The sequence below is a fragment of the Aphanomyces astaci genome, assembly GCF_000520075.1.
Source record: "Aphanomyces astaci strain APO3 unplaced genomic scaffold supercont1.24, whole genome shotgun sequence".
Lineage (NCBI taxonomy): Eukaryota > Oomycota > Saprolegniomycetes > Saprolegniales > Verrucalvaceae > Aphanomyces > Aphanomyces astaci.
In genome coordinates this window covers 486,419-512,551 of record NW_009798287.1, presented here as the reverse complement: position 1 = coordinate 512,551, position 26,133 = coordinate 486,419, and the positions used below count along the sequence as shown (strand labels likewise).

Here is a 26,133-nt window from a genome sequence, read left to right as displayed (position 1 = left end):
ATCTGGACAAGGCATCGCAAGTGGCACTAATTTTGCGTTTTGCAGTGGATTTCTACAGTAGTAGTAGGTGCTACCAAGGGCATATACTACTGTCTTTTGAACAAGATATATTAGTATGTGTAGTAGTTAGTTGGTCGTTCAACAGCCGTGGTTCATATTGATAACGTATATATATATATAAATATATATATGTATACTAGTAGCAGCACTTTGCACTTGTGGGCAGACAGACCTCTTGATCGTTTAATAGATTGCCTTCCTGATCGTAATAGAATGACTTTGCCGTTGAAACGAAGACATTAGAACTAACGCCCGAATCAGTCAAATCGACGTGGTAAGCCATTGAGCACATAAGCCGACCCGTTCGTGCCAATGTGCACTGCTGTCGTATACGGTAACATGGCAACGTGCAGTCCACACCGCCACACGGCCAGTGAAAACTCTCGCTCAAACACATCGGACGACTCGTTGAATCGCAAGGCGGGGCATCGGCTTAGTCTCTTGAGGTCCCACACACCTGGGTTGAGCGAGAACCCCGGCCAATACCCAAACGCGTGGTCGACAACTCCATATTCATGGCGAAAGTACAGTCCGAATGAACTGTCGTCTGTCGTCGGCAATCGCCGGGGCCACCCGCTGTGTTGGGTATTGACTAGGACTTGAACGATGGTTGGATCGTGCTCCAAGATGGCTAGGGCGTGGGCGAGGGGGTGGTGGGGAAGCGACGGCTCCCACCGCCAGTCGTCCTCAAGGTACAGCATGAATCGAGTGGTCACAAGCTCGAGCATCGTGTTCAGCGAGTGCGCGTGGCCTTTTCGACGGGTAAACACAAATTCGACTGCTGGAAACGTGTCTTGCATCACGCGGCGATCGGCGGCAGACGAATGGTCGTCCAGGACAAGAAGCATGCACACGGACGATGTTGCTGCGTACGGGAGAAAGCTGTGCATTGTGGCCAAGAACAATGACAGCCGTTTGCATGTGGTGACGACTACGGTGACGCAAGTCTGGTGAGACACTAATGGTGCAATAAAGGAACGAAGAGGGGGAGTAGGAGGGGGAGGGGGGTACTGAGCCCCCCGAGCCGCAATCCACAACGTTGATTCGTCGGCGTGATTCAAGGCACTTCGAATCGACGCTATGACGTGGCCGAGCTCTGTGCCAGACATGCGATACTTATAGCGCCAGAGATGGACATGCACTGCTAGCGCTACATCATCCCCCACGTACACGTCCACGGGCGGCGTCATGCCCGGAAAGACATCTGCTGAGATGGCAACTTGGGGCGACTGCTGCCTCCATCGTTGGAGGCCATTAAAGAGCAAGGTTTGGATGTAATACTGGTGCAATGGCTCGAGCTTGTGCGAGGCCGCAACGGCCGCCGCAACTGCCGCGGGCTCTTCATCATTCGACCGCAAGACGACTTCGACCGACGGTTGTCCGGCTACTTGCAGGCGAAAGCCCAGCCGATTCACGGGTGTAGGTTGAGAACGGTTGGATGGCGGCGGTGGCATGGCCAAGATCGTGTGCAAGCATTGGTCCCAGTCGTTCATAACGTCGGCCACAGTGGCGGCATCAGAGTCGTACAGGACTGAACTGCGCCGTTGAATCAGCGAGGACAGTTCATCACGGTAGGAAGTGTTCGAGCCCAAGTGAATCGCCATGGCCACTAGAACATCATATATTCATTTTGTCATCACAAATACTAGTATACCCTTTAGAGCTCCGAGAGGTCTTACCGTAGGCAGCATCGGACGACGCGACACAACACGTTGTGATGTTCATCTTGGTGTACATAGCGGCTGTCAGTTGCACAATTGACGTGCGATTCCTATGGACGACCACGGGGGTCCCCACGGAAAAAATCTCCAAACTGCTGCGCCCCCCGCCCACTGGAAACGGATCCAACACCACTATATTATATAGTATGTATAGTACATAGCCTCATCACACACGGAGATATCATACGCATCCCCCAAGCAAGGCTACCTTCTCCATGTTTCACAAATAGACATATATATATATATAATATGTCCATTCGAGTCCCTTCTTTGATATGTTTATTTTACTTATATAATACATTTTATTAATAAAACGAGATCGAGTAATAGGTTGACTTTTTAGGCTCATGACCTAAGGATATATAGGTTCATGTCCTACCCTCGTTAAAATTTATAGTATGATTCATATAAAAGTAAAAATAAAAAGAAATATATAGAATTGATTCGAACCGTCGGCGACTTGACAGAGCGTGAGGAAGGCGTCGGTGGATAGATAAGGAGCAAACACTACACGAGTGTGCAAGTCTTGGGGCGACAGCACCCGGCCAAGGCGGCGTTGGATCTGCGGTAATAGAGTGATAAACAAATAGAGTGAAATGATCGAGTTAGCACACCAGAGTGGCCAAGTGGGGGACGGAGCCTTCAAGCAGCACCACGTAGCTATGGGGAAGGCCAGTTAAAATGGCTGCAAGGATGGCGTCCATGTCTGGATGGAGTTTATACAGCGTTTGAGGAACGACGAAGAGTACATTGTGCGGTTCGATTGTAGGTAAAAATGTTAGCAACGACCGGTCAAATGTAAACTTAGGGCGACGGAACAGAGTCGTCAGCGACTGCATGGGGTACAGCGTTTCGGTAAACTCATCCTATTAACCGTTAAGCGACGATAGGTACCAACATACGGGTGATAAGAATATGTATTTTTATATATAAATCCGTTTGTGAGAAAAAAAAGTATATTTTTCTATTGATGTGTACACGTCAAGAATTTCATTTTACAAGGTGCTTACGTACTGGATTCGAGTTAAACAAGTCGGACGTGATGAAATAGTCGACCGTCGACAGGCCAGACGTGATGGCGTGGCCCCAGAACAACACGGACCGAAGCGCGAGCGTTGAAAAGGCTAAAAAATACGTGCCCGGGTCCATGCCAATCTAGTATATACTCAATTTGTACCACGTGGAATAACGTTAGTTGGTACCTCGGTGAAGACGAGAATGTCCAGTTCGAGGGCGGCTACCACCCTTTGGGCTTGAAAGACATCGGTGGGCAGTTGAATGTCCTGACTCATGTGGGCAGCCGCATGGCGCGAGACGTGGTCGTGTTGCCAGGGTCGACTTCGCAGTAGCACGAGCTCGTACGTGGCGTTGGAGAGTCTGTTGAAACAAACAAGTAGAAGAATCGAGTGAGTGTAGGAATGTACATTGTCTAGATGGTAGGCTTTGAAGTGGGGTAGGTGGACATGCAGGACATACCGTGTGAGCACCCCTTGCATCAACAGCCCCACCGAATGGTGATACATGAACGACGACAGAATCCCCACACGAATGCGTCGAGTTAATGAGATACTTGAATAGCCAGACTCGTTTGGGGGCTGGGGGGGGTGCCGGACGTAGCGACTTGTGTGTGGGAATTGAAACGTTTGGTGGCGGCTAGCTAGAACGTGAGGCGCTACAAAGCCTAACGCTGGCATGCTGAGGGTATAGATCTGAGCTAGTTGGCGCCGCAGCGGTTTGTTCACCCCGCCTTGGTACACCAAGTAATACCCCATCGAACCACACCTACCACCGCAGCGTATATTCAGAATCAACGTTACCTTTGTTTGGTTTATCGATCGGATTTGGCGTACCCTGTAGTGTAAATCGGGTTGTGGCCTAGATTCAGTGGACTGTCGGCCAAGAGACTGTCCAACGCCGCTTGAAACTGATGGCGAACGAGGACGATCTCGTCGGTGGACTCATATACTCGTGGAAGCAATGACGTGGCATGCTGTATGCGAGCTATATCTCGGAGGTCGGGGGCGTGTTGAGTGGCGAGAATGATCGCTTGGGTAAAGTACGCAGTTGATGTTCGAGTGTGCCCTTGGTTGCCCACAGCAATCCCAAGACTAAACAGAGGGTTCGGGACAAGGGGGTTGGCGTCGACGGCTTTCTACGCACCATTCATATCAAATAATACTACATATATCTAATAGTCTCGACAGGTTAATACTTTGCTCGATTATTCATAAGTTAAAGTAGTATATTACCTGCCAGTGTGCCATGGCGGCATTCATATCTCCAGCCTGTTGGTGCATGTTTCCAATGTTATGGTGCAGAGCTGCGTTGTCTGGTGCCAATGACTATGTACGCAAGAAATCTCAGTTAGATGTGGAACGATCGAAGAGTCAGCGACGAACGATGGACGTGGTGGCGGCGGCAAGAGCGGCCGAGACATTTCCAAGCTCGAGGTATGCACTGGCCAGATTTCCGTACAACGCACACTCGAACGGATGCCACCGAAGACTCTGGCGGAATATGTCGATCGCTATGTGAGGACGGGACTGCTTTAGCCAAAGCAATCCCAGTCTGTTCATGGCGTCCAACGACAGCAACGACGTCGGCTCTGTCATGACGGCCAGTGCACGCTCGTACGCAGCGATCACATCACCAGTTGACGTGTCAGCTCCTTTCTGCTCGATGTACTTGGCATAATCGTAATGCACTTGAAATGGCGTCGCCGGAAACAGGTCGAAGAGTGTCGTCCAGCAGTGATTGGCGGCTGTGGTTTGGCTAACCTGCGATGACAAGTGGTTGCAATGCTGGTGCATTGACTCCACTGAAAGCGCATTGGACGAAGGACGCGGTTGCTGCAAGAAGGAGTCATGCCTTCCCACTTGAGCTACGATCGGTGCTTGGCGGACGAATTCGAGCGAACCGCTGGGAAGGAGAAGCTTCTCCTCTTGCATCATGTCCCAGGTGTTCCATATGCCTTCTTCTCCATCGCCAATGGCTGCGAGATGTGCATAAGACCTCGCCATCATGATGGCTATTATTGTGCATACTAGTACGACACACGTCCATACTCGACGGCTGACCATCGTGATTTGCGATCTTTGGAGGCACACTTCATTCAATTACATTTCCAGGCCACCATACAAAACTCAAGCTCCAATCTTCATATTTTATTGCGCCTTTGTGAGGTTGAAGCGAGAGCTTCTTTTATCAATTTCGTAAAAGTACATACAAACATGCAGTCACTTTGAACAATAAAATGAAGTCGGCCTTTCTACAAGTGTACCCCGGGGCACCCGATTTCGCCTCCACAAATTCGCATCATATTCCAGCCACTCAACTCCGTCTGCACTACCCACGTCGCCGGTTGTGACCATGGCCAACAAGCTACCATCTAAGGAGAACGCGCTGTTCCGCTCCATTGTGGTATATCATCACGTGCTTCGTCGTCTACACGAAGATGCCAACATCATGACGATATACCTTGTGGTTGCATGTAGAAATGCTACGAGATCAAGCAGTACAAGAAAGGGCTCAAGGCCGCGGACGCGATCTTGAAGAAGTTCCCGGACCACGGGGAAACCCTCGCCATGAAGGGATTAACGCTCAATTGCATGGGCAAGAAGGAGGTACGTTGCCGCGTCACCCGAAACGCCATCCTTTGTCCATGGTTGACGGTAATGTGCTTTCTTCCCTGTAGGAAGCATATGAGTTTGTCCGCCAAGGTGTCAAGCAAGACCTCAAGTCGCACGTGTGCTGGCACGTGTACGGTTTGTTGTATCGATCCGACCGCAACTACGCTGAAGCCATCAAGGTCCTCTTCCACCTGTCCATTCATCCTTCGTCTCCTCTATCCTCATTCACTCACATTGACACAATAGTGCTACCGCCAAGCACTTCGCATTGACCCGGACAACATTCAAATCCTGCGCGACCTGTACCTCCAGCAAGTCCAAATGCGAGACCTCAAGGGCTACGCCGAGACGCGCCGCCAGTTCCTGTCGCTCAAGCCCACGAACCGCAACAACTGGATCGGCCTCGCAATTGCTCACCAACTGAATGGCACGCACGAGACTGCAATCGACATCATCGACCAGTACAACGAAACGCTTGATCCGCTGCGTCCAGTGTACGTTCGATCGTGTCATGTGGAAATATATATATATATATATATTGTCACTTGTATGGGGATTATCCAAACCGATCAATCGATTGTTCGTGTTAAATGTTGTTTGTGCATCACACTATTTTGGGTCATAATACACCAATTACATATTGATGGCTGTTATTCCATTTTGCGTATTCTAGTGTCCATTTGCTCTGTCAATATATTTTCTCCACTTTCGAACGATATATATATATATATCATCAATGATGGCACGAATTTATATATATATTTTCAGACAAAAAGTTGTATGTATGTATGTGATCGATCCTTTGTCCTGAATGTTGAACTTTCAGTTTCACACTAATTTAAGTAACACACTAATTCAATGTTGCATATGGTGATTGGAGAAAACATTTGATTGGCTACTTGATTCTTGATCTGGGTTTTGATTGGTCGATCATCGATTGTCTGTCGACTTGATTTTTTCTGCTCATTCGATTGAGCTCTACCACCCCTCCTCCCAATGTCGTATCGTATATATAAATTCAAACATATACGTCCTCATATCTGTTGTATGTGTATATATATATATATAGATCCTACGACGACAGCGAAATGTACTTGTATCAGAACGAACTGATTGAAGAAAAGGGCGATCTGGTCGCTTGCCTCGCCCACCTTGAAACAACCAAGTCGTTCGTGCTGGACACGCTCGTGTGGCGCCATCGCAAGGCCGACCTCCTTGTCAAACGTACGCGCGTTGCTCTAGACCGTCGTGAGCAACGCCCAACTCTGTTTACGTCGTAGAGGGAGATTTCGACGACGCGGTGGTCCTGTACCAAGAACTGTTGGCGATAAACCCTGATCACTACCATTACCATCGAGGCCTCCAAGCCGCGCTGTGCCGCCGCGCCGACTGGCTCGCGCTCTCGTCCGTCCCTTCGGCCACGGAATCGCTCTCTGCCCATGAAGTGTCGACGCTACTAGCGATCTACGAAGGCCATGCATCGCCTACCTATGGACGACTGGCGTTGGATTTGCTGTCTGGCGCGGCGCTGGAGGGGCCGTACGTAAAACTTTTTTGCACCATTTGTGTTTTATAATATTAATTCCTATGTTTGGTTATTTAGAATCTTATTTAATTCGATCTTATCCTTATAATGTATATTTATAGAGATTGTATTAAAATATGTTGTACATAGAATTTAAATATTAATTAGTGTGTATATTACTCGTACAACTATGTATCGCCGCGCTTTGAGTCCAAAGTCAAAGTTTGGTTATTTGTGAACTGGGCTGATTCGCCCAATCGATCGATCGGCGTTTTGTACTGGCTTTTGTATGTAAAAGTTGTAAAGCCATGCATACGATTTGAAGGGATATATACTACTTTGAAGTTGGATGGTTGCGTTTGATTGGCCCCTTGAAGAGTGTTCTGGGATTTGATTGGTCGGTCGATTTGGTTTTCTACTCATTCAATTGCCTCCAACAACGTTCGAATCAAAGGGATAATATATATTTTGCTAGCCTGTACAATGACGATTCTAACAGTAAAAAAATATATATATCGATGCTCGTGATCGTGTCAAACCCGCATGATATTTTCAGTCTCGGTATACGATATCTCATTGCAATATATATATATATTCTAGATTGGACGCGTATTTGCGTCGAGGGCTGGTCAAAGGCATTCCGTCTCTTGGGTCCGACATCAAGGCGTTGTATGCTGTCCCTGCCAAGCAAGCCCTTTTGTCCAAGTTGGTTGCAACGTACTTGTCGGAGGAGGCCACAACCTCGCCATCCGAGTGGGTCTGGCGGCTGTATCTGGCCGCGCAGCACTTCGATCGCATCAGGGATATTTCCCAGGCACTCGTGTACATCGATCGATGCTTGCAGCACACGCCCACGGTGCTCGAGTTTTACCAGAAAAAGGCGGTGATCCTCAAACACGCGGGGGATTATAACGCAGCCGCCACGGTCGTCGATCAGGGGCGCCAGCTAGACCTGGCCGATCGGTACATCAACAACAAAACCACCAAGTACTTGCTGAGGGCGAACCGCATCGCCCAAGCCGAAGACACCATCGCGCTCTTCACTAGACATGAAGGCGACCCCCAGCAAAACCTGTACGACATGCAGTGCATGTGGTACGAACTGGCGGCCGGCGCCGCCCAATTCCGGCAGCTCCACGCCGGCCCCGCGCTCAAAAAGTTTGTCGCCGTGGAGAAGCATTTCAATGACTTTTTGGTACCGTCAGATACGCTCGCTCGCTCTCGACTGTCTCGTTGCTTTGATGAATGGGATTGATTGAAGTATTAGTTTTATTTTTATTGTCGATTTGATATAAATTTGGGGAGGGGTGTAATCGAATCGTCGCGCCGACCAAACCGATCCACAATCGATCTGATTGGTTGAATTTCATTAAAAAGGTTTTGATTGGCTAATAATTTTGAGCTCATCTGAGGTAGCCTATCAAATCGATTTAAATTCCAACGAGAAACCACACCACAATGAAATTTCACTCGAAAGCACAATATTAAGTTTATTTTATTGGAACGTATATGCTAAAGGTATCGTTTCTTGGTTTCGACGCCCAGATGTGCGCTAATTTATATAAATATCTGGATGTCTAGAATGGAAGCTATTTATATATCTATTGAACATGTGGATATGTGCTAGAGGTATGTATCGTTTACTTCGAAATCATTGGTTTTCGACGTCCGGATTGGTCCCAAGTTGTGTGACTTTTAACTGATGCTATGACGATACACAGCGCGCGTGTCGTTGCTTTCATGATCTATGATGGAAAAACACAAGTCTAATAATATATTAATTATATCCTGGGGCTCAATGATGATTACTTACTATGGAAAACATAAGGTTCATATATTTCGTATAGGACGATCAATTCGACTTTCACACGTACTGCATGCGCAAGATGACTCTGCGTGCGTACGTTCAAATGCTTCGAATGTGCGACACGTTGCTGGGCCATCCAATCCACGTGCAAGCAACGCACGGGGCAATTTCGGTGCACATCCATCGCTACGACCAGCAACAGACTACTGCCACCACCGCCGACTCGTCGAGTAAACAGAGCGCGGCGGACAAGGCCAAAGCCAAGCGCGCCGCCGCCAAGGCCCGCAAGGCCGAGTTTCAAAAGGCGGAAGAGGCCAAGCAGCTGCAAAAGGAGCATGACGCCCTCGAAAAGGAGAAGGCGACCAAGAAGAGCAAAAATCAGTCGCGACCTAAAGACACTCCCGTTGACCCTGACCCCCTCGGCGAACAACTGCTCTCGAAGTCGAGTTTGGACGAAGCGTGGCGCCTTGTTACTATCTTGCAGCAGCACGCGCCCCACGACGTTGATACCCATGTACGTACAATACAATACCGTACAATACATTGTGTGTACACAGTATCGTACAGTACAGTACAGTGCCGTACAGTACAGTACATTGTGTGTGTAGTGAGGGTGTGATTATGTGGGTAGTGGACTAGGAGTGTTGAAGAGGGGGGGGGGAGGGGGATATACAGATGTTGTGGTGTACTCGATGACCGTATCGAAGTCGATATCGTTGTTTGGATTATATTGGCCTTTTACCCCAAATGTGGACTTTTGTGCTGAATCGCCAAGTCCATCGATCGATTCTTTGAATGTTGTGTGTAAAACTTGGTGCTTCGTAATCACACTAATTGAAGTCACACACTAATTTGACGTGGCCGACGGTTTCCTGCAATCTGATTGGCTCAATTCTTCTGGCGATGATGCTTATGTACATGTTAATTGGTGGATTCATTCTCCATATCGCTCCACTTTAGATTAAACACACTATTATATCTACATAGGTGGCGGCCTTTGACGTGGCTTTCCGGCGACAAAAGTGGCTGCTCTGCCTGCAGGCGTTGCTGGCTGCTCATGCCACCGACGGGTCGTGGCACCCCAAAACGCTGGTCCGCCTCGTCCGGCTGTACACGGCCGCCACGCCGGCTGCCGTCGGCGTCGTCGCGAGCTTTCTCGAAAACGGCAAGGCGGTGCTGTTCCAAGGGTTGAACGACATTGCTGCGATCCTCAAACATGTGGCGGCGACGCACACGAGCTTGGAGTGGCAGGTGGCGGTCGCCGAAGCCGAGAGCCTCGCGCACGGGTCGTTCAAGGCGGGCACGGTGGCTCTGTGGCTCCAAGACAAGGGTGCGTCGTCGCTGGGTGTGTACGAAACTGCGGTGCGCGTGGTGGAGAAGTACGGCAGCCAGAAGGACCAAGATGCATTCAAGCAAACGGCTAAGACGTGGTTTCCGTATGCGACACTGTTTGGAAACAAATACGATACGAAGTAGACGACAGAACGTTATTTGCATAAGATGGCCGCGAGGTAGAAGTAGTGTTGGTCAGTGATCAACGCAACCGCGCTAATAGAGAGACACTTGTGGTTCTAATCATGCACAACTGTTGTACAGTACTTGTACGGTTTGTCTAGATGTAACTATCCCTAGGAACGTTAGTTGACGCCATGGATCGAAGATAGGCTGGTGTCCAATTTCAATGCGCTGCTATTATACCCCACGCCAGTTTGGATGGTGGCTGCTTATCGCAAAGGACATGGGTGCTGTTAACTATGTAAATATCCCGAGTGCAATGTGGACAAGTGACTCGCTCGTAAGTGGACTGCGGAAGCCCAATTGTACAATCAAAATACCAATCGATATTATTGTACGCAGAATTTGATCCGACTAACAAGGGTTGGACACGCTCGACTCTACCAGACGGACCTGACACAGGCACATCAATACAGTAGAACTTACGGTCTTGGAGCGACGAAGTGTACTAGTAGTAGTACCGTGCACTAGCAGTTCTTTGTGATGTTTCTGTTCATGTAGTTTTATACATGGACAATGTCAGCACCAAAGGAACTACTATTAGTAGTAACGTTACAGAAACCGCGGCCTACTTACTGTACCTGCAGTTTTTCCCGACGAGAGGAATCGATTGGACATTCGGTGAAGTGCACGATTGGGTCTCACTCCTCGCCAAGGCACCGCCTGCACAAATTTATACTCACGACCTCTGCTGCGGTGCACGCAATTTTGTGGGCGAATGCTCCGTCGTCCCCTCGCTACTGTAACACTAGGTCAATTCCCTTGTGTTTTGATACAAGTGTGTGTCTCCCAGATTTTTGCCTGTGATTCCCTAATTCTTGTGTGCACGATCATTTGACTCCTACTACAGTACACCTTTTTGCAGTTAAGTTGGACGAATGCCCAATATATTTGGCCGTGTGCCCGATATATTTGGCCGTGTGCCCAAGCAATTGCCCGTCTGCCCGAAGAATTGTGTCATGTGCCCGATAAAAATGGAATATCACGCAATAAAAAGTCAATACCAAGTATAGAAATGGTCGTTATACGCCACATGCAGCATCGTTGCTGTGACGTCACATACCAACGTCCATGTTGCCCATGGCCTCGGCGCATCCATCGAAGGTGCGTACCTTGAGGTAAATCGAAAAATGAGCTCTGCGCACGACAGATTTAAGTTTTGGACGGAAACGTTGAAGTAAACGGGCAATACTTCAATTGACATTATTACCTGACGTCCATGCTAGGCGTTCCTTGGCGATTTGAATGACACAATTTATCGGGCAGATGACCAATTACTTGGGCACACGGCCAATTACCGCCAAATATATCGGGCACACGGCCAAATATATCGGGCATTCGTCCAACTTGCAGTTAACTGCAAAGTGGTGTAGTAATATTAATACATCTCCTACGACGCGCCGTTGAACTTTCGGACGAAACCGTTGGTTTTATGAAACTGCCAGTCAACGTTAGATCGCCAATCAGAAGCGTTTCCTGCCTCAATACTTGTGTTGATTGGTTCGATGTCGGTGTGCGAATTTGTACACATCTTGTGTCGTTCATCCTGCCTGGTTCCTCGATGCCACCCACGATGACTGTCTCAACAAGTTGCGTCAACACTACTCTGTACTCTACGGTGCGGTGCCGTGGCTTCCACCAGTTGTGTGCTTTCCGTTTAAGTAGTAATACTAAGTACTACGTAGTACATAGTAGTGGCACTGCACTGTGCTGCAACGTCGAACGCGGACATTTCTCATTCCTCCTGGGAAAGCGGTGACAGACACGTCGCATGCTCTTTTCCACGACGAACGCCCCAACTCTTAGAATCGGACGCTGGTACTCTCATGTGATCATCAAGGTAACCCGCCATCAGTCGTCCAAGCACGTTGTCGTGAATGGTCGCTCAAAATCCTCGCTCTACACGATCACCGTGCGCCATCCCACCTCCCAAGCCGTGATTGCAACCTTGCACAAGTCGGATTTTGACTTTGAGCAACTTCGGGACCGCTGCAAAGCCGCCCTTCGTCACGGCCACAAGTGCAATGCGTTGTGCCCTTGGTATTACGTAGACATGTCTGAGCACATGCCGAAGCGGCGCTTGTTTACGTCGCCCTGCAGTCGATACGCTGTGGGCCTCCACGTCAAGATCTATCAAGACCTGTTCGATCATACCCTGGCTTTCCTCCAGTGCCCCGACACTCAAGCGTGCCCCATTGCAGCCCAGGCGATCCCCCAACTCTTCTTTGAGTATCTCTTTGGCCAAGAAATATTATTCGACTTGTTTCTAGAGGGCGCCACGTCGCCCCCTTCCTCGGCGTCGTTCTCGGATACTACGTCGGACGAGGCCTATGCCCTGTCGAGCTACTGTGGACGGTCAGTTTGCAGTGTTTGTTGCGATGGTTTTCTATCCGGACGACCCACGATGTTGTCTTGTGGCCATTCATTCCACGATGAATGCATTGTCCAGGCACTGAATGTACGGCTTGAATGTCCCACCTGCGCTTTGGATTGAAGCGAGCCCACGAGACGTCGACACACCAGTCGTACTAACTAGCCCGAATGCACACGTAAGGCAAAGATGAACACGATAGAGCTCCAGTGTAAAGTTGGTGTTCCTCAGCAACGTGTTGGGCAACTTATCATGGACATAGCAAGTGTTACAATATACTTGAAGTACTACGTAGTAGTACCAACAGTAAGTTGACGTGTCAACTACTGTAGCGTTAGTACACCTTGATGTGGCTCTGTTGACCGAATTCGACAACCACACGACATACATACAAGGTTTCGTGACAAAAGTGGGGGTTATATGCAATCCTTCGGATTTTATTCCCATATAAAGTGTAGTGTTTAGTACCCCTTTATGGAAGAACACTGACAAGGCGCCAACCAATCAGCGTCGATTCTTCGACATTTTGTCGCATTGACATTTGGGAACTATCGACCGATCCCAATGAGGTCGTCGTTATTTCCTGGCCGCAGGTGGTTCGAGCATGTCAGTATCCGAGTGTCTAACGCTCCTTCCAAGGGAACCATCTCGTGTGGCCGTCACAAGTCGGCGTTCTACACCGTTACCATCACACACAAAGCCACGGGGGCCACCGCCACTGTGCTCAAGTCCGATTTCGACTTTGAAACGTTGCGCGACGACACCAAGCGCGTACTGGAGCGCGGCCACGTATGCCAAGCGGCGTGTCCATGGTACTACGTTGACGTATCCGAACACGTTCCAAAGCGGCGGCTGCTGGCGGTGCTTGAAACCTCGAAACGTGCGATCGCAGCCCACATTCGGCTGTACCAAGATCTGTTTGACCACACTGCGGCGTTTTTGCAGTGTCCAGAGTCCTCCAGGTGTCCCAGGGCGGACGCACTCGTTCCCATTCTCTTCTTTGACTTCCTCACTCAAAACCTGGACGGCACGTTGGACCCCGAACTCCTTGTCGTTCCCCCAGTCGCCGACGGCTCCCCGTCCAAAATCATGTCTCGGCATCGTTCGTATCGATCCGAGTCGCGCCATTTGCCGTCGACCTACTGCGGCGTATGCAGCGCAGTGCTTCACGCGTCGCCTCCAGCCGCATGGGTGGACATGCCATCGCTGTCGAAACTGCCCTGCGGACATGTGTTTCACGACGAATGCATTGTGGAGGCGCTTAATGCAAGCCTCGAGTGCCCATCCTGCACTGCCAACAATGACGCCATGGTCGCCGAGGCCATGTCACCCCCGGCTCTGGTAGTGTAGAGTCCCCCACGAATTCCTGACTGAAATCGAACTTTATATCCTTTCACCATAACCCTCGATGATGGGGGTTGTATCGCTTATTTGATTGACACTTTATAAGCCTAACGTTCGTTAGCTGTGCGATCGCTGGACTTTCGAGTTCGATGGTACTCTACTCGACAGACCTATCTACTTCTTTCGCCAGCCGCCGGGTAGTACGTACTAGTATGCTATAACATACTAATACTAGTACTACTTTAGCGTCCCTACAAACCAGTGCTACAGTAAGTACTCCTGACACCATACAGTATTATTGCCAAATCATGGTTTGCACTTTGAATACAATAAATAAACTAGAAATCATTTTTGTGTGTATTTCACGACCCGACGGTGCTGCGCCACGCGACGAGAAGTTTCTTTTTCGCGCCGCCTTTCGACTTGGAGCGCCGTCGTGGTCGTTTGAGCATTTTGGCGTGGGGCGGCACGGCTCGCAGCGGCGGCGGCGGCGGCAATGGACTTCGCGTGGCGGTCGTAGGACTTCCTATGGAACTGTCCGACGATATCGTCGAGAGGTTCCTCGGGGGCGGCGGCATGTTGATGGAGGACGAGGAGGAAGCTGTACAGTCGCGAGGGGCGTGACCTGGCGCATCGCAGATAAAGCAACTCGACGACGACGGAGCCGCGCACAAGTCGTCCAGCTGACACGTGGCCATGGTGGTCATGGCGGCGGCGCGGCGAAGTTCGTCGAGGAGGCGCGCCTGGCCTTTCGGGTGAAAGATGACGCGGGCGACGTCATGATGCACGTCCAACGGATCTTCAATGGAGAAGCGCCACGTGCCGAGCCCGAGCCCCCATTTGGCATGCTTGGGCAGTGCCTGACCACATCGCAAACTCACCACGTCGCAGCGATAGTCAAAGTCGAACGCGTAGAATTGAAAAAACCCGACGAGAAGGGACCCCACCGACTCCCCGCCACTGGTGGACGAGAGCATGCCACTTGGTGGAGTAGTAGGTGGATGGCTGCATAATATGGGGTGGATGCACTGCTGGTGGTCGCTGGGCGGCGAGCTAGAAACGGAAGAGTGGCTACCGCCGCTGCTACAGCTGGTCGGAGATGTCAAGCTACTACTAGCGCAGTCGTCAGATTCGTCTGTGGGGTTCAAGGCAGGCAGGATGCCTCGGGACTGTAAAAAGAACAGCACCAGCATGATCCAAGCTACAAAGGGTTCCAGTGAGTTAACCACATGATGGAGGAAGAAGAAAGAGGTCGGCACCGTATGAGCTGAGGGTGCCGTTGGACGCGTCGTTGAGGCCGCGCTGCTTGGCCCAGTGTTTGACGGCAAAGACCAGGGGGCGTACGCGGGGATCCATCTCGCCATATCGTTTCAACAGAAGTGTGTTGCCCACAGCATGGCTACTGCCAATGCTAATGTCGATGGCAAGCTAACGAAACGTCCCAATAAGACTTGCCCATGGAAAGGAATGTGAACGACGACATACCTTGCGCCGGCTGTCCCATAGTTTCACCAGCGGCACCCGCGCATGAAAAATAAACTGATGCAGCTCCATGCCGTCGTGCAAGGTCAGGATGGACGCGATGGAGGCCAGGACTTGGAGGCGATCATTCCATGACAGCGAGTTGACGAGCGCAGGCGGATCGAAGAACACGCCGATGTCGAGGTCACTCGAGCCGCACCCAAACCCACTGCACAAAGATCAACACGATGTCATGGAAGAGGTAGCTGATGGACGTACTTTTCAGACGACCCGAACGGTCGAAGGGTCAGATGAGGCCACTTGTCTCGAATCAATGATTGCATGACGTGAATGGCCGTCGCTTTGTTCTCGATTTCCACGGTGGTGGGCTCAAGTGCTTCCAGCAACCCAAGGCACTGGATGGTCAATCGTCGCACGCTGTTGATGGCTCCCATGATGATAGATGTCGACTCGAGTACTCACAGATGTAGCAAGTTGAGTCGAGTTGGTCCATGTCGTTCGTTTTGGGTCGTCTAGCGCGCCATGTTCGCAGCCGGGCGAGACACAGAGAAGGCGAAAGAAGATGAGAGCGGGGGCGGCAAAAAATGCCAAGTGCCTGCCTGCCGCATCAACACCTAATCGAAAATGTGGAATCTAGTAGATTTGGAGCCATTTGATTGGTGGATGTGTAACTTCAATCTTCATTTTAGCGAATCAAATCACACCTCGGGACAAACATCCTCCAGTTCAAATTCCTCCTCAGGTGGAAGCAATACGGCGACGACTAACATGATATCATACACAAATATAATGTTGTTCACTTGATGTTTGTAAAGGCTTCGAAATATACAGCTGGTTATCCTTGCCTTCAAATTTTCAAAAGATTAGAAATGGAATGAGTTAAACTGAATTTCAGTATGTGTTTCGTCGCCACGTGACAGTTGTCCGGATACACTGGCGTCGTTTCGTCAATGGGATAAACGTGAATTACCCAAGCAAAGTTTATACAATCGATACATAAAACTTACAATGAAAGCAATGGTCTATATAGGCAATTGTATCGGAATGTAGGTGATGTCGCCTGCCACATGAACAAAACGATTGGTGGTGCGCCGTCGCAACTTCACTGATGACAGTGCGGTCGACTATTAGCGACATAACGTTTTTACCTACTGTGGGTTACTGTAATGGAAGTAGTAAGTACAGAAAGGTTATGTGGGTAATCGTGCCAAGGATACTTCAGTAGTCCTGTGTCAACCGAGTCGTTGCATAACGTTAGTGGAGACAAGACCTTGTCAATGTAGTTGGCACCGGCTTGCTGCCTTGCGCTGTTTTCAAAGCTTACGCTACTTACACTCTCCCATTTTAGAGTTTGAGCTGACCAACGAATATTATGTTTATTTGTGGTGTCTTGCATGATCACAAATACCAGGGTACTTCGGAGTTCCAGTAAGCTTAGTTCACATAAGTGTTACCCAAACGCGGGGTGGAAATCGAGGAGTTGATGATATGCTCAACCGGTACATGTAGTCATTGCAGCCTCACATACGAGCAAATCGAAGGGATAGAGTTTGTAGTTTTTAGAGTTCGTATTTTTAAGTTAGTCGTCAAATCCAGGCAAGGGGTCGTCAAAAGGAGGAGGCGGGTGATTGTCATCGTCGCCTGGATCGATGACGTGGCAGTCCGAGAAGCCAGGCAAACACTCGTCCCCAGTAATTGAATCAAGAGCGTCTTCCGTGTTTATGGAGACTTCATCATCGTCGTCACCGTTGCCACGAATAGTATCTTGGACGTCGGAAGTCCCGTTTTCGCCCTGGATTTGTGAATCGGTTGGTAAGGGCAGCAGGGCAGACTGGCATCCCCGTGAGTCACGTATTAGCTCGGGCTTGTGAATAGCTAGACCGTTGGGTGTGTTTTGGTGGCTGCTCTCGGGTTGAATAGTTGTGTTGTCTTCGTCCAGCTTCTCGTCGACAGTATCGTCACCACTGTCGTCATTCACATTACCGCGATTGGTGGTGGATGGATGGGTCTGTGGCTGTAGCTGCCGAATGTGACTTGCCAATCGCAATCGAAGCACTGGTTGTGCAATGCTATACTTGTCGCGCAGCCACACATCCAAATGCGGGTGGACTGCCCACCCCAGTAGCATGTGTCCATCGACAGCGGCAAACTTGTGGGCCAGCGTTTTGACTTGGACGTTGTAGATGAGCCACTTCTTGACGTCCATTCGAGTCCATGTGGACACGTCGATGGGGAATTGGACAGCTGGGGGGATGGCTTTCTTTTTGGGTATTTCGCATTTCAATTGCTTGGAAATCCCTGTTTCTGTACGGGCTGCAGGTGTCAGTGGATCGGGGGGCTCGATTTTTGGCTGGTCGAATGTGTCTGCAGTCTGTGGAACAGAGTTGGTGGGGGGGACGGAGGGGCGTAGGGGGGGAGGACGTTGGACCGCGTGCCTCTCTTTGCACGTCAGGCGTGTTGGTGATTTGCCTTGGTTGTCTACGAGTTTGTTGTTTTTACACAACTAGTGCGACAACGTTCAGTAGCTCGTTGGTACCAGTGTCTGTTGTTTCAAAGAGCACGAGCAGTTCTCCGTTGGATAAACACGACTGCACCGTGTCGCTGGCTTTGGTGTACGTCAGAGGCAGTGCCCCAAAGTGGCGGCAGATGCTTATTTTGGCTGGATCGACTGTCTATCCTCAGTGAAATATTCGTCAACATCGATCTTAGGAAGAGTACGTATGTGTGTATTTATAACGCACGAGTTTGTGTTTGGGGGGTAGTGAAAAGTTGTCCTTGGCGGCGTTGTCCTTGCCGTTCGGTCCTGGACTTGCACCAAGCAAATGGTTGTGCTGGAGCCAAAACAATCGCTTGTGAATCCTCGCCACCACGTCCGCCACAAGCTCCATGGGGTCGGTGGTCATGTAAAAGAAGCCATAGGGGGACAACACCTATGTGCTTTGTTCAGGGAGATAAAACCTCTCCGACGACCAACATACATGGACGCCAGTATGCTGCTTGGGCCGACAGCATGCCATGAACTCGTCGAGGTTGAGGCTGCCGTCACCATCGCGGTCAAAACGCCGAAGAAAGTCCTGCAGGACGGCGGGCGGAAAAGCCACTTGATGGCTCGTTTGAAGGTACTTTGTGCATTCTGCGAGGCTGAGGCTGCCGGAACCATCAGCGTCGATAGCGCGAAATCCGCGCTCAAAATCGGTGTCTTGGACGAGAGATCGAAACACCCCTTCCACAGACAGCGTATCGAATTGGACATTCCGAACAAAACGGTCGAGGCAGTGGACAAAGTGGACGCGGGGGCTCATCTACAATACAGAAGTGAAGTTAAAGGGGGTTACGGGGGGGCTAACGGAACCACGTGAGGGGTGTACCTCTGCAAGAGGGGCTGCTAGAATACGACAAAACACACATTGGACAACCCACACTGGACACGAAAGAGCTAATTTTTCGACCAAAATCGATCGCCACAATGCCACGGAAACGCTAGTGTCCGTGGTCGTGGGTGTATCAAACAGCTGATTCAGGGCTTTGAACACGTCGCACTTGCCTCGTGTTTTGGTGGCTTTGGCAACCACTGCCTTGCGCAGTTGGAACTCAAGCAACTCGATGGGGAAGAGTTTGGTGGCTACAGAATCAACGAGGAGTGTAACGTTCAGGCAGGGCGCGGAGGTCAGAGGGGGCTCTGGGGTTGGGGGAAAGGAAGTGCGAAGGGCAGACACTTCGACGGGTTTCAGGGCGACGTTTGCTTGTTGCAATGTGCTGAGAAATGTATCCAGGGGGTGGGAGGAAGCCGATGGCGACGGGGGGAAGAGGCGGCGAAGCGGCACCGCACTTTTCATCCATCTAAAGATGATATGTTGAACCACTTTGTGCGCTACGTCTGGTGGAATGCTGGGGGGCTGAGAAGGGGGGGTGTCGCCTACGGTGGGGGTCGTCTCCAGCATACGAAAAATGGACGGTGACCTCGTCAAGGTCATGTCCGACTGTTCGATAGTACACTTGCTTTCTGACTTGTGCAGTTTGGGACTGGGTTGGTCGTCGCTATCGGCAATGTGATCGGGCGTGTCATTGAAATCCGCTTTGGCCTCTGTCGACGAGTCACTGGAGGATGATTCGCATTGAGGGATGCGTCGTAGTTCATCGTGTGAAGTTGAGAGATCGTCCACTAGCACTAGTTTTCCCTCGTGCAACGTTTGGTCATGGTTCGATTTCGATTGTGCGATTGAGTTGTCTTGCACCAAGGTATCGGTACCTATTGCCGCAGTTTCGCTGGGCACATCAACCCTCACAGGATTGGGTCTTGTTTCCCCCATAGGTGGCGTGCTGGCATGATCATCTCGCAGTGTTCCAGACGAAGCAACAGTGTCTGCGTCCTGCACGGCAGCGGCGAGGACTTGTTGTGGCTTTATGCTGCTTGACGGGGCTTTTGTCCCTTCGACCGGGGGGGCGTCGTGGGTTACACTCGAAAACGTCATTTTAGGAGGGGGGTTCACGTCTGTGTCCTGTGCCACTGACGGAGTCGCCGTCATTCGCGGCTTGATCCCACGCTTCTTTGCCTTCCGTGTCATCTTTTCTGAAACTGTGCGCGTAACTGTCACCACTTCTTGACGTGCGTGTCGGTTTCGTCGTCATGGCCGAGGCAACCCCGCCGCCTCCTCGGTTCGTGACGAACCCTCCAAAACTGGCCCAAGACTCACACTCGCTGCTTGGGAAAGCTCGCCATGCAATTGTCGCCCAAGTGCAAACCCAATGTCCAGTACGACAAACTAGAATATCTGTCTACAACGTGATTTCCATAGATGGATCTTTGTCATATAAATCCTTTACTTCATCTTGTCGGGCGATGGATAGGACCTAGTTGCGACAGTGCAAGCTTTCTTTGACACGACTTTAACCGACGCCATTCAAGAGCGCGAAACCAAGTACGTTGATGATTTTCCGTCGAGGAGATGCTGTTTCACCATGTTGGTGGGTAGGTATGTCAACACAATGAGTGACGTGTTCAAGCAGGAAATGAAAACGCGCAACGAGACTGTGGCCCGCCTCACGCAAAAGTGCGCGGCGCTCGAGACTCGCATGATAGACTCAGACACAGTGACCACGACATTGCACTCCAAGTTGGACCGTCGAACGTACGAAATGGACAATTTGCGCAAAATGCACTTTAAGGAACTGCTCATGCTGCGGGAAATGGTGGCCAAGCACCGCACCGATGCCCGAACCGTCAAAGCCCTAGACGGTGCGCCTCTATACCGCCATGTATATTGTGGTAAAAATCATATTCGTCCAGACGCTTTGGGGAGGTCCAACAACGACGGTGACGACGCTGAGGATGGGGCCACTGGGCGTGGGGGCCGTAGCTCGGTAAACCACCCCTTGGTTCGACACGTCTCAAATTTTTCACAACGTTTTCGGGTAGTCGATTACAACTACTTCTACGGACGGACGACTCGAAGCGATGAAAATGGACTTGGAGAAACGCAAAAAGTTTTCCGACGGCTTGCGCGACGAGCGAGACAAGTGGCAGCAAAAGGCCGTCGAAGCCATGTACGTACATATTGGTCGTGTGTCTATATGATCTTCTAGACCAAACAAAGCGATGTGGATGATGCTCCAATCACGGGGTGTTTATAAGGTGTTGACATCTCGACAGGGAACAAGTGGAGGCCTTGAAAGACTTAGTACGGAAACGGGAAAACAGTCCGAGTGGCGGGAACGGAGGCCTCTCCCTCTTGTCCGAGTCGTACTTGACTGCTTGGTGGTATGGCGGTGCCGAAAGCGGACTTCGCGAACGCCAAGCGATTGAATCGGCGGTAGCTGCGCGGCACATTACGTTTGACGAGATTGCCGGTACAGTTCAAAGGAGGAATCACGACAACACTATCCCATGTGTGCTTGGTAACACGGACAAGAATTGACACGACTACATTCGTAGGATCGGTGGTGGAAGTACTGGCGAGTCCAGACTTGTGGAGCAGTCTGGGGGCGTTAATGCATCAATGCCCCCAAGCCCCCGCGGTCCGGGGGCTCATGACCCACTTGACTCAAATCAGTGGAATCATGCTGGCCAAGAGCCCGTCCACAACGTTTAGCGTCCGGAGCGACGATGTTAATCGTCAAGATGACAAAGCAAACACAGCAGGAGGGGGGAGCATCTCTGGGAAACCCAACGCCGTCGCATGTGCAAAATGTCACGGGTCGGGTTATGTCGAGCCCAACTCGACTGAAAAGGATGAAGAAAGCGAACGCATCAAAGCCATGCAAAAGAGCGTCGAGGTATGCATCGGTCGGTGCCTCCCAACCATTCATTATCCTCGCCGGTAGAGTCTACGGAAGGAGCTCCGGGCCGCGCAAACGCGCGTGATCGAGCTCGAAACGACCCGGGACGAGCTCGAAAATGCAAAGCGAGCACTGCTTGTCAAAGGTTTCAAACTCGTCGACGTTGTATGAATGTTCGCTCACTGGGGTGGTAGTTGGCGAATTCCAAACGACATTGAGCAACGTCCAAACCCAAGCGGCGACAGGTACCTAACCACCTTTGAACTCACCCTGTTGGGCAGAATGTATCATACTATTGGATATGGTGTAGACGCCAAGGCTCGGGAAGACGCCGCGCTCGCCCGAATCAACGGCATGCAGCACGCAGCGTGCCAGACAGATGCCAACAAGGCCCCCAAAACGCCCCCGACATCCCTTGGAGCAACCACTTCGTCCCCGCGACATCAATCCACGGTCGCACCTGCTACGAGCCCCACGGATGCCGAATTGGGGGTGCTCAACCGCAGTGGCCTCGAAGCCCTCGTCGCTGACAAATGCGCTATCATTGGCGAACTGCACTTGACAAGGCAGACGCAGTCGGAACAGCTCGACGAGCTCAAGCGGCAGTTGCAGACCTCTGCTGAGAACCTCGTGGCGTTCCATCGGGCGTCGGAAAATGCCCAGCAGTTGCTACGACAAGAAATCACGGTGAGACTACTGAGGGCTCGCAAGTTTTAACACTTGAGTTCGTGCGTTCGTTGGGCTCATGTAGGTGCTTCGCGACACCATCACCAACCTCCAAGACAGCTCGTCGGCGTCCATTCGAGAGCGCCAAGCGTCTCTGACTGCCTACTTGACCAAGATGAAAACGGACCACATCAAGGCAATGATGTTGGCCACGTCAGCAGTCCCAGGGCCGGACAGCCGCCCAAAGTCGTCGACGGTGGACTCCCGGGAAACGGTGGCGACCAACAACCAGGAGATGGAAGCAGACATCACCAAGCTCATTCCGTGGAGTGGCAGCGACGTGCAAACCGAGTCGCTGGCGCATGCCACAGCGGAAGCCGCGGTTCGAGCAGAAGCTGAGCTGGAAAATCTGCCCCTAGGGTTCGTTCAAGAAGACGAAGCGACCGAAGTCGAGGCCCTTCGACGGCTGAGCTTGACAACCGACGCGCTGCCCCACGAACTCATGGACACAATTCAGGCCATGGCGGAGGAACTGGAGGTTCGGATATTGACTTATTGTTCAAGTCCGAAGTACATGATACTATGGATGGGGTTTGTAGACGGCAAAGGCGTCGGCTCGGAAATTGCACACCGTGCAACTCCATCGTATCGTCACGCTGAGCTCGCACTTGTCCAAAGTTTCCGCAGAAATGCTTCTCCTGCGGAAAAAGTAGGTCCCCTTGCCATGTACGATTGTGTTTGAACCTTGGGTGGTCGCTAGGTCGGGGGCTGAGATTGCATTTTGGAAAGCAGAATGCGAAAAATTGGATCGTGAATTGCAGTGTCTTGTCACTGAATTCAACGTGTACAAGAGCAACCACATGATCGACGGGTAGTTCACCTATGCTACATCTATCACCTATCCTAGCCATGTGTCACCCCCTATACACGTGACGACGACAGGGAAAGAGCGACCATGGAGTCGCTACTCACGGCCGACCAAGAAACTCTATGGAGCCAAGACGGACCGGAAGCAAGAGGTACCCCCCCCTTCATCTTATGTACAACCATTATATTGGTGCCTGCTACAGCCTTTCTCGCCATGATGCGCGAAGCCTGCGGGACGTCCCCCGTGGATCCAATGGTCGCGAAGTTTCTCGTGTTGGGCGAGGCAGTGCACTCGTTGGTGGAAGGATGCGGTACGATCGATGTATTATTCCGTGCTCAACCTCGTGCGATTGCAATAGCCCGTCCTTTCAACGCCCTGAAAGCCATTTACGACAGTTGGCGAAGTGGGGGGGGTGGTACACCGCGGAAAGGGGGGGCGCGCAAGCGAACCAAGTCCAAAGCCGTCAAGCATGGCAAGACGGTGTCCGACTTGGCAGGATCGTCCCCGAGTCCCCCGAAGAGTGCGGTTTTCATGGATGGGGACGACAACTAAGTAGAATACGTGACTAATAATAGGTCCATCGAAGCGAAGCTCGGTCGCGGGCACCACGGACGGTTCGTCCTCCTCCCCCTCAAGGCAGTCTGGTGGGAGCCCTAGGAAGCGCTTATCCGTTTCCACAAAGCCATCACGCGTATTGCTGACGCGGATTCCGTCGGGCGATGGGGGGTCGTACGCTCCAGACCAGGTGCCTTCTTCTCCCACGCAGCACCCCGAAATGGAGGAAGGGCTGCTATCCACCGACGACGATCAAATTCCAGCGTTGTTTGCACTCTCGGAGGTGAACGAAAGCACCATCGAAGCAGTCTCCGCATTGGGAGCATTGGAAGTTGCATCCCCCAAGGAAGCGAGCCCCCCGACGCCGTTGGATCCTGCGTTGCTCGTGTTGGATGGGGATTCGCCGCTGTCGTCCGCCACCGCGATGCGAGGCAAGGCACATCTAACGATCTCTCAATACCAAAAAACCTGTGGTTTAGCTCACGCTCACGATGCATAGAACATGAAGTGTTGCAGGTCACGACCCAAGACACCCCGCCAGCCTCGGCGATGCCGCAAGCCACCGACGCCCCCGATTCCCACGACGGTCCCACGACGATGAACAACCAGCAGCTAAATGACCACGACGACGGACGCTTGGACCTGTTGCAGGCGGACAACCCGAGGAAGCAAAACCACAAAGAGCTTCAGTACCTCAAGTCCCTTGCCGGGAACCGCTGCGACACGCTGCGTAGCCTCGCGCTAGCCCAGTGGGAGCTTCTCGTGCTGAAGATGCAGCTCGTGACTTTGCACGCCCGCAACGTCGAGGTTCATACACACGACATGATTACTCCGGAGTCTTCTTCACGTGTGATGTACGGTGTTTGGGGGGGGGTAGATGAAGGAGCGACGGGTGCGGTTCCATCGACCCCACGTTGGCATGACCTCCATGACAGAAATACTCCACCAAGGTATCCATCGTCGCGAATGTGCCCTCTCCGAGTGCCGCCAACGCCACGACCGCCTTCGCGAACGACTCAAACACGTCAACCTTTGCGTACGTACCAGCCGTTCAACTATTCACTTTGAGCAAGTCTAATGTGGCGGCCACATGGATCATATAACATGGCACTGTATTGCATGGCAACGGTGTCTAACGTTACTACCTAGAGTAGCTATGGCAATCTGCATAATGCTGTTTGCTGTTTGAGATTGCACGTTCAATTGAACACTTATGATGCGTTGCGATCGTGTAGATTATGCACGCCATCACGACACTGTTTCATCCGAGTAACCGCTCAGGTAACACCCACGGCGGCGGTCGACATGCGATGGTGGGGCGGCAGCGGTACGAGTGTGGCTAGTTCTACTTGTGGCGCGAAATTCGCTAGTCGATTCGAAACGCGCCGTTGACTTCGTCACAGAGGCGCCCGTGCTACAGTATTACCCTTGTTTGAAATATGCTATTAGGTTGGACTTGGTGGACATGAGCCTCATCGACATGAACAACCTCCCACCGTCGCAGCAGATCCCAACTGACCATTTCCCCCTCGACGGTACTGTGGACACCACTGCACCACCTCAACCCATGCGTAAGACAGACACACCATTTCGCTTGAGTTGTTGGCTGCAAGTGCATGCGATAGACAAAGAGCCTTCCCTTCCGATGGCCTTGTTAACGTCGCCATTCAAGGCGGACAAGCGATTTCCGGTGCTCATTACCATACGACCCACTACTCAACTATCAAGTTGATTGATCTCGTACTGCCTTGTAGAATCGTGTGACCAAGTTCCGCTACGACAAGGACTCGCACGAGTACTCGTTCATGCATGTCACGAAATTCGTGTACCCCAAGAGCGCTGGCCCGACCAAGTCGTCGCCGTTCCAGCTCAAGCCGTCTGTGCAAGTTTCTGGGATCCGTGCACCGCAACACGACGGTGCGTTGAATGATGCACTGCAGGACGAGTAAAATGGTGGTCACCACGAACATAGGCGATGGACGGAGCATGCAGCTCCACCAACTCGATGACTTTGACCAGGTGTGGACAAAGTGTCCACGCCCCCCTCCTCGATGCTACGCATGATAAAATGACATATCTCATCATATCCTAGCCGGCTCGAGCGAGAATCACCGATGACCACCACCACCGGTCAATCATCAACCCATTCCGCCCCAAATCTACGCCGTCCTACTTGACTCGCGGGTCGAATCGGCAATCACCGCGGCAGCTCACCTTTCTGGGTACTGATGCCGATGACCGTCCCCCCTTCCCTTCCTCTCCCATGGTTAAACGATAACATTCGCTCTGCCACCTTCCCATTATTTGTTGTCTA

The 26,133-nt window shown here is 51.3% G+C and overlaps 7 protein-coding genes across 14 annotated transcripts; 4 read left to right on the top strand and 3 right to left on the bottom strand.

Annotated features, from left to right (window-relative positions):
• Window positions 1–241: 241 nt before the first annotated feature.
• On the bottom strand, window positions 242–4,865 carry H257_09750 (hypothetical protein). Of its 3 annotated transcripts, XM_009836091.1 has the most exons (11): window positions 4,181–4,865; window positions 4,031–4,123; window positions 3,632–3,933; window positions 3,258–3,563; window positions 2,984–3,158; window positions 2,796–2,936; window positions 2,505–2,647; window positions 2,396–2,441; window positions 2,232–2,343; window positions 1,740–1,913; window positions 242–1,669 (listed from the first exon to the last, which is right to left on the bottom strand). In XM_009836091.1, the coding sequence occupies exons 1-11, from the start codon at window positions 4,859–4,861 to the stop codon at window positions 318–320; spliced, it is 3,525 nt and encodes a 1,174-aa protein (XP_009834393.1). In that variant the 5' UTR covers window positions 4,862–4,865; the 3' UTR covers window positions 242–317. The 3 variants fall into 3 exon arrangements, with proteins under 3 accessions (XP_009834393.1, XP_009834391.1, XP_009834392.1); XM_009836089.1 differs by having other exon boundaries at window positions 2,396–2,647; XM_009836090.1 differs by having other exon boundaries at window positions 2,396–2,647; window positions 4,031–4,865.
• Window positions 4,866–5,086: 221 nt separating this feature from the next.
• On the top strand, window positions 5,087–10,323 carry H257_09749. Of its 2 annotated transcripts, XM_009836087.1 has the most exons (9): window positions 5,087–5,201; window positions 5,276–5,404; window positions 5,476–5,589; window positions 5,657–5,904; window positions 6,480–6,634; window positions 6,691–6,949; window positions 7,536–8,130; window positions 8,783–9,256; window positions 9,730–10,323. In XM_009836087.1, exons 1-9 carry the CDS (start codon window positions 5,151–5,153, stop codon window positions 10,216–10,218), a joined length of 2,514 nt encoding a protein of 837 aa, XP_009834389.1. In that variant the 5' UTR covers window positions 5,087–5,150; the 3' UTR covers window positions 10,219–10,323. The 2 variants fall into 2 exon arrangements, with proteins under 2 accessions (XP_009834389.1, XP_009834390.1); XM_009836088.1 differs by lacking the exons at window positions 5,087–5,201; window positions 5,276–5,404; window positions 5,476–5,589; window positions 5,657–5,904 and having other exon boundaries at window positions 6,384–6,634.
• A 1,679-nt stretch (window positions 10,324–12,002) lies between these two features.
• Window positions 12,003–12,840, top strand: H257_09748. 2 transcript variants are annotated; one of them, XM_009836086.1, is made up of 2 exons: window positions 12,003–12,463; window positions 12,528–12,840. In XM_009836086.1, the coding sequence occupies exons 1-2, from the start codon at window positions 12,029–12,031 to the stop codon at window positions 12,711–12,713; spliced, it is 621 nt and encodes a 206-aa protein (XP_009834388.1). In that variant the 5' UTR covers window positions 12,003–12,028; the 3' UTR covers window positions 12,714–12,840. The 2 variants fall into 2 exon arrangements, with proteins under 2 accessions (XP_009834388.1, XP_009834387.1); XM_009836085.1 differs by having other exon boundaries at window positions 12,003–12,838.
• Window positions 12,841–13,176: 336 nt separating this feature from the next.
• H257_09747 (hypothetical protein) lies at window positions 13,177–14,069 on the top strand (the record flags this gene model as incomplete). The annotated part of the gene is made up of 1 exon (XM_009836084.1): window positions 13,177–14,069. A coding segment is annotated over one exon (802 nt), but the record flags the coding sequence as incomplete, so codon positions are not given.
• Window positions 14,070–14,093: 24 nt separating this feature from the next.
• On the bottom strand, window positions 14,094–16,060 carry H257_09746 (hypothetical protein). 4 transcript variants are annotated; one of them, XM_009836080.1, is made up of 4 exons: window positions 15,713–16,060; window positions 15,458–15,662; window positions 15,232–15,400; window positions 14,094–15,173 (listed from the first exon to the last, which is right to left on the bottom strand). In XM_009836080.1, exons 1-4 carry the CDS (start codon window positions 15,886–15,888, stop codon window positions 14,335–14,337), a joined length of 1,389 nt encoding a protein of 462 aa, XP_009834382.1. In that variant the 5' UTR covers window positions 15,889–16,060; the 3' UTR covers window positions 14,094–14,334. The 4 variants fall into 4 exon arrangements, with proteins under 4 accessions (XP_009834382.1, XP_009834385.1, XP_009834383.1 ...); XM_009836083.1 differs by having other exon boundaries at window positions 15,458–16,060; XM_009836081.1 differs by having other exon boundaries at window positions 14,094–15,400.
• Window positions 16,061–17,002: 942 nt separating this feature from the next.
• H257_09745 (hypothetical protein) lies at window positions 17,003–20,019 on the bottom strand (the record flags this gene model as incomplete). The annotated part of the gene is made up of 5 exons (XM_009836079.1): window positions 17,003–17,932; window positions 17,991–18,126; window positions 18,196–18,384; window positions 18,433–18,756; window positions 18,823–20,019. The coding sequence occupies 5 exons, from the start codon at window positions 20,017–20,019 to the stop codon at window positions 17,034–17,036; spliced, it is 2,745 nt and encodes a 914-aa protein (XP_009834381.1). The 3' UTR covers window positions 17,003–17,033.
• Window positions 20,020–20,062: 43 nt separating this feature from the next.
• H257_09744 (hypothetical protein) lies at window positions 20,063–26,119 on the top strand. Its single transcript, XM_009836078.1, has 25 exons — window positions 20,063–20,207; window positions 20,303–20,373; window positions 20,428–20,690; window positions 20,742–20,815; window positions 20,871–20,998; window positions 21,105–21,301; window positions 21,387–21,727; window positions 21,776–21,875; window positions 21,925–21,975; window positions 22,041–22,417; window positions 22,482–22,934; window positions 22,996–23,105; window positions 23,157–23,267; window positions 23,339–23,415; window positions 23,467–23,574; window positions 23,623–23,784; window positions 23,840–24,250; window positions 24,319–24,626; window positions 24,697–24,855; window positions 25,055–25,146; window positions 25,269–25,390; window positions 25,445–25,509; window positions 25,574–25,736; window positions 25,792–25,838; window positions 25,912–26,119. Exons 1-25 carry the CDS (start codon window positions 20,082–20,084, stop codon window positions 26,095–26,097), a joined length of 4,302 nt encoding a protein of 1,433 aa, XP_009834380.1. The 5' UTR covers window positions 20,063–20,081; the 3' UTR covers window positions 26,098–26,119.
• The last annotated feature ends 14 nt before the right edge of the window (window positions 26,120–26,133 follow it).

Excerpts from the sequence above, each read along its gene's own strand:
- H257_09750 (XM_009836089.1), bottom strand. The coding sequence starts at position 4,861 with ATGGTCAGCCGTCGAGTATGGACGTGTGTCGTACTAGTATGCACAATA. Across the intron at positions 4,124-4,180 it reads CCGCCGCCACCACGTCCATC|TCATTGGCACCAGACAACGC; the intron begins GTTCGTCGCTGA and ends TTGCGTACATAG. Across the intron at positions 2,648-2,795 it reads ACTTGTTTAACTCGAATCCA|GATGAGTTTACCGAAACGCT; the intron begins GTACGTAAGCAC and ends AACGGTTAATAG.
- H257_09749 (XM_009836087.1), top strand. The coding sequence starts at position 5,151 with ATGGCCAACAAGCTACCATCTAAGGAGAACGCGCTGTTCCGCTCCATT. Across the intron at positions 6,635-6,690 it reads GGCCGACCTCCTTGTCAAAC|AGGGAGATTTCGACGACGCG; the intron begins GTACGCGCGTTG and ends TTTACGTCGTAG. Across the intron at positions 6,950-7,535 it reads GGCGCGGCGCTGGAGGGGCC|ATTGGACGCGTATTTGCGTC; the intron begins GTACGTAAAACT and ends TATATATTCTAG.
- H257_09748 (XM_009836085.1), top strand. The coding sequence starts at position 12,029 with ATGCTCTTTTCCACGACGAACGCCCCAACTCTTAGAATCGGACGCTGG.
- H257_09746 (XM_009836080.1), bottom strand. The coding sequence starts at position 15,888 with ATGGGAGCCATCAACAGCGTGCGACGATTGACCATCCAGTGCCTTGGG. Across the intron at positions 15,663-15,712 it reads CCGTTCGGGTCGTCTGAAAA|TGGGTTTGGGTGCGGCTCGA; the intron begins GTACGTCCATCA and ends ATCTTTGTGCAG. Across the intron at positions 15,174-15,231 it reads CGGCACCCTCAGCTCATACG|CTTGGATCATGCTGGTGCTG; the intron begins GTGCCGACCTCT and ends AACCCTTTGTAG.
- H257_09744 (XM_009836078.1), top strand. The coding sequence starts at position 20,082 with ATGGCCGAGGCAACCCCGCCGCCTCCTCGGTTCGTGACGAACCCTCCA. Across the intron at positions 20,999-21,104 it reads CAAAAGGCCGTCGAAGCCAT|GGAACAAGTGGAGGCCTTGA; the intron begins GTACGTACATAT and ends ACATCTCGACAG. Across the intron at positions 24,856-25,054 it reads TCAAACACGTCAACCTTTGC|ATTATGCACGCCATCACGAC; the intron begins GTACGTACCAGC and ends GCGATCGTGTAG.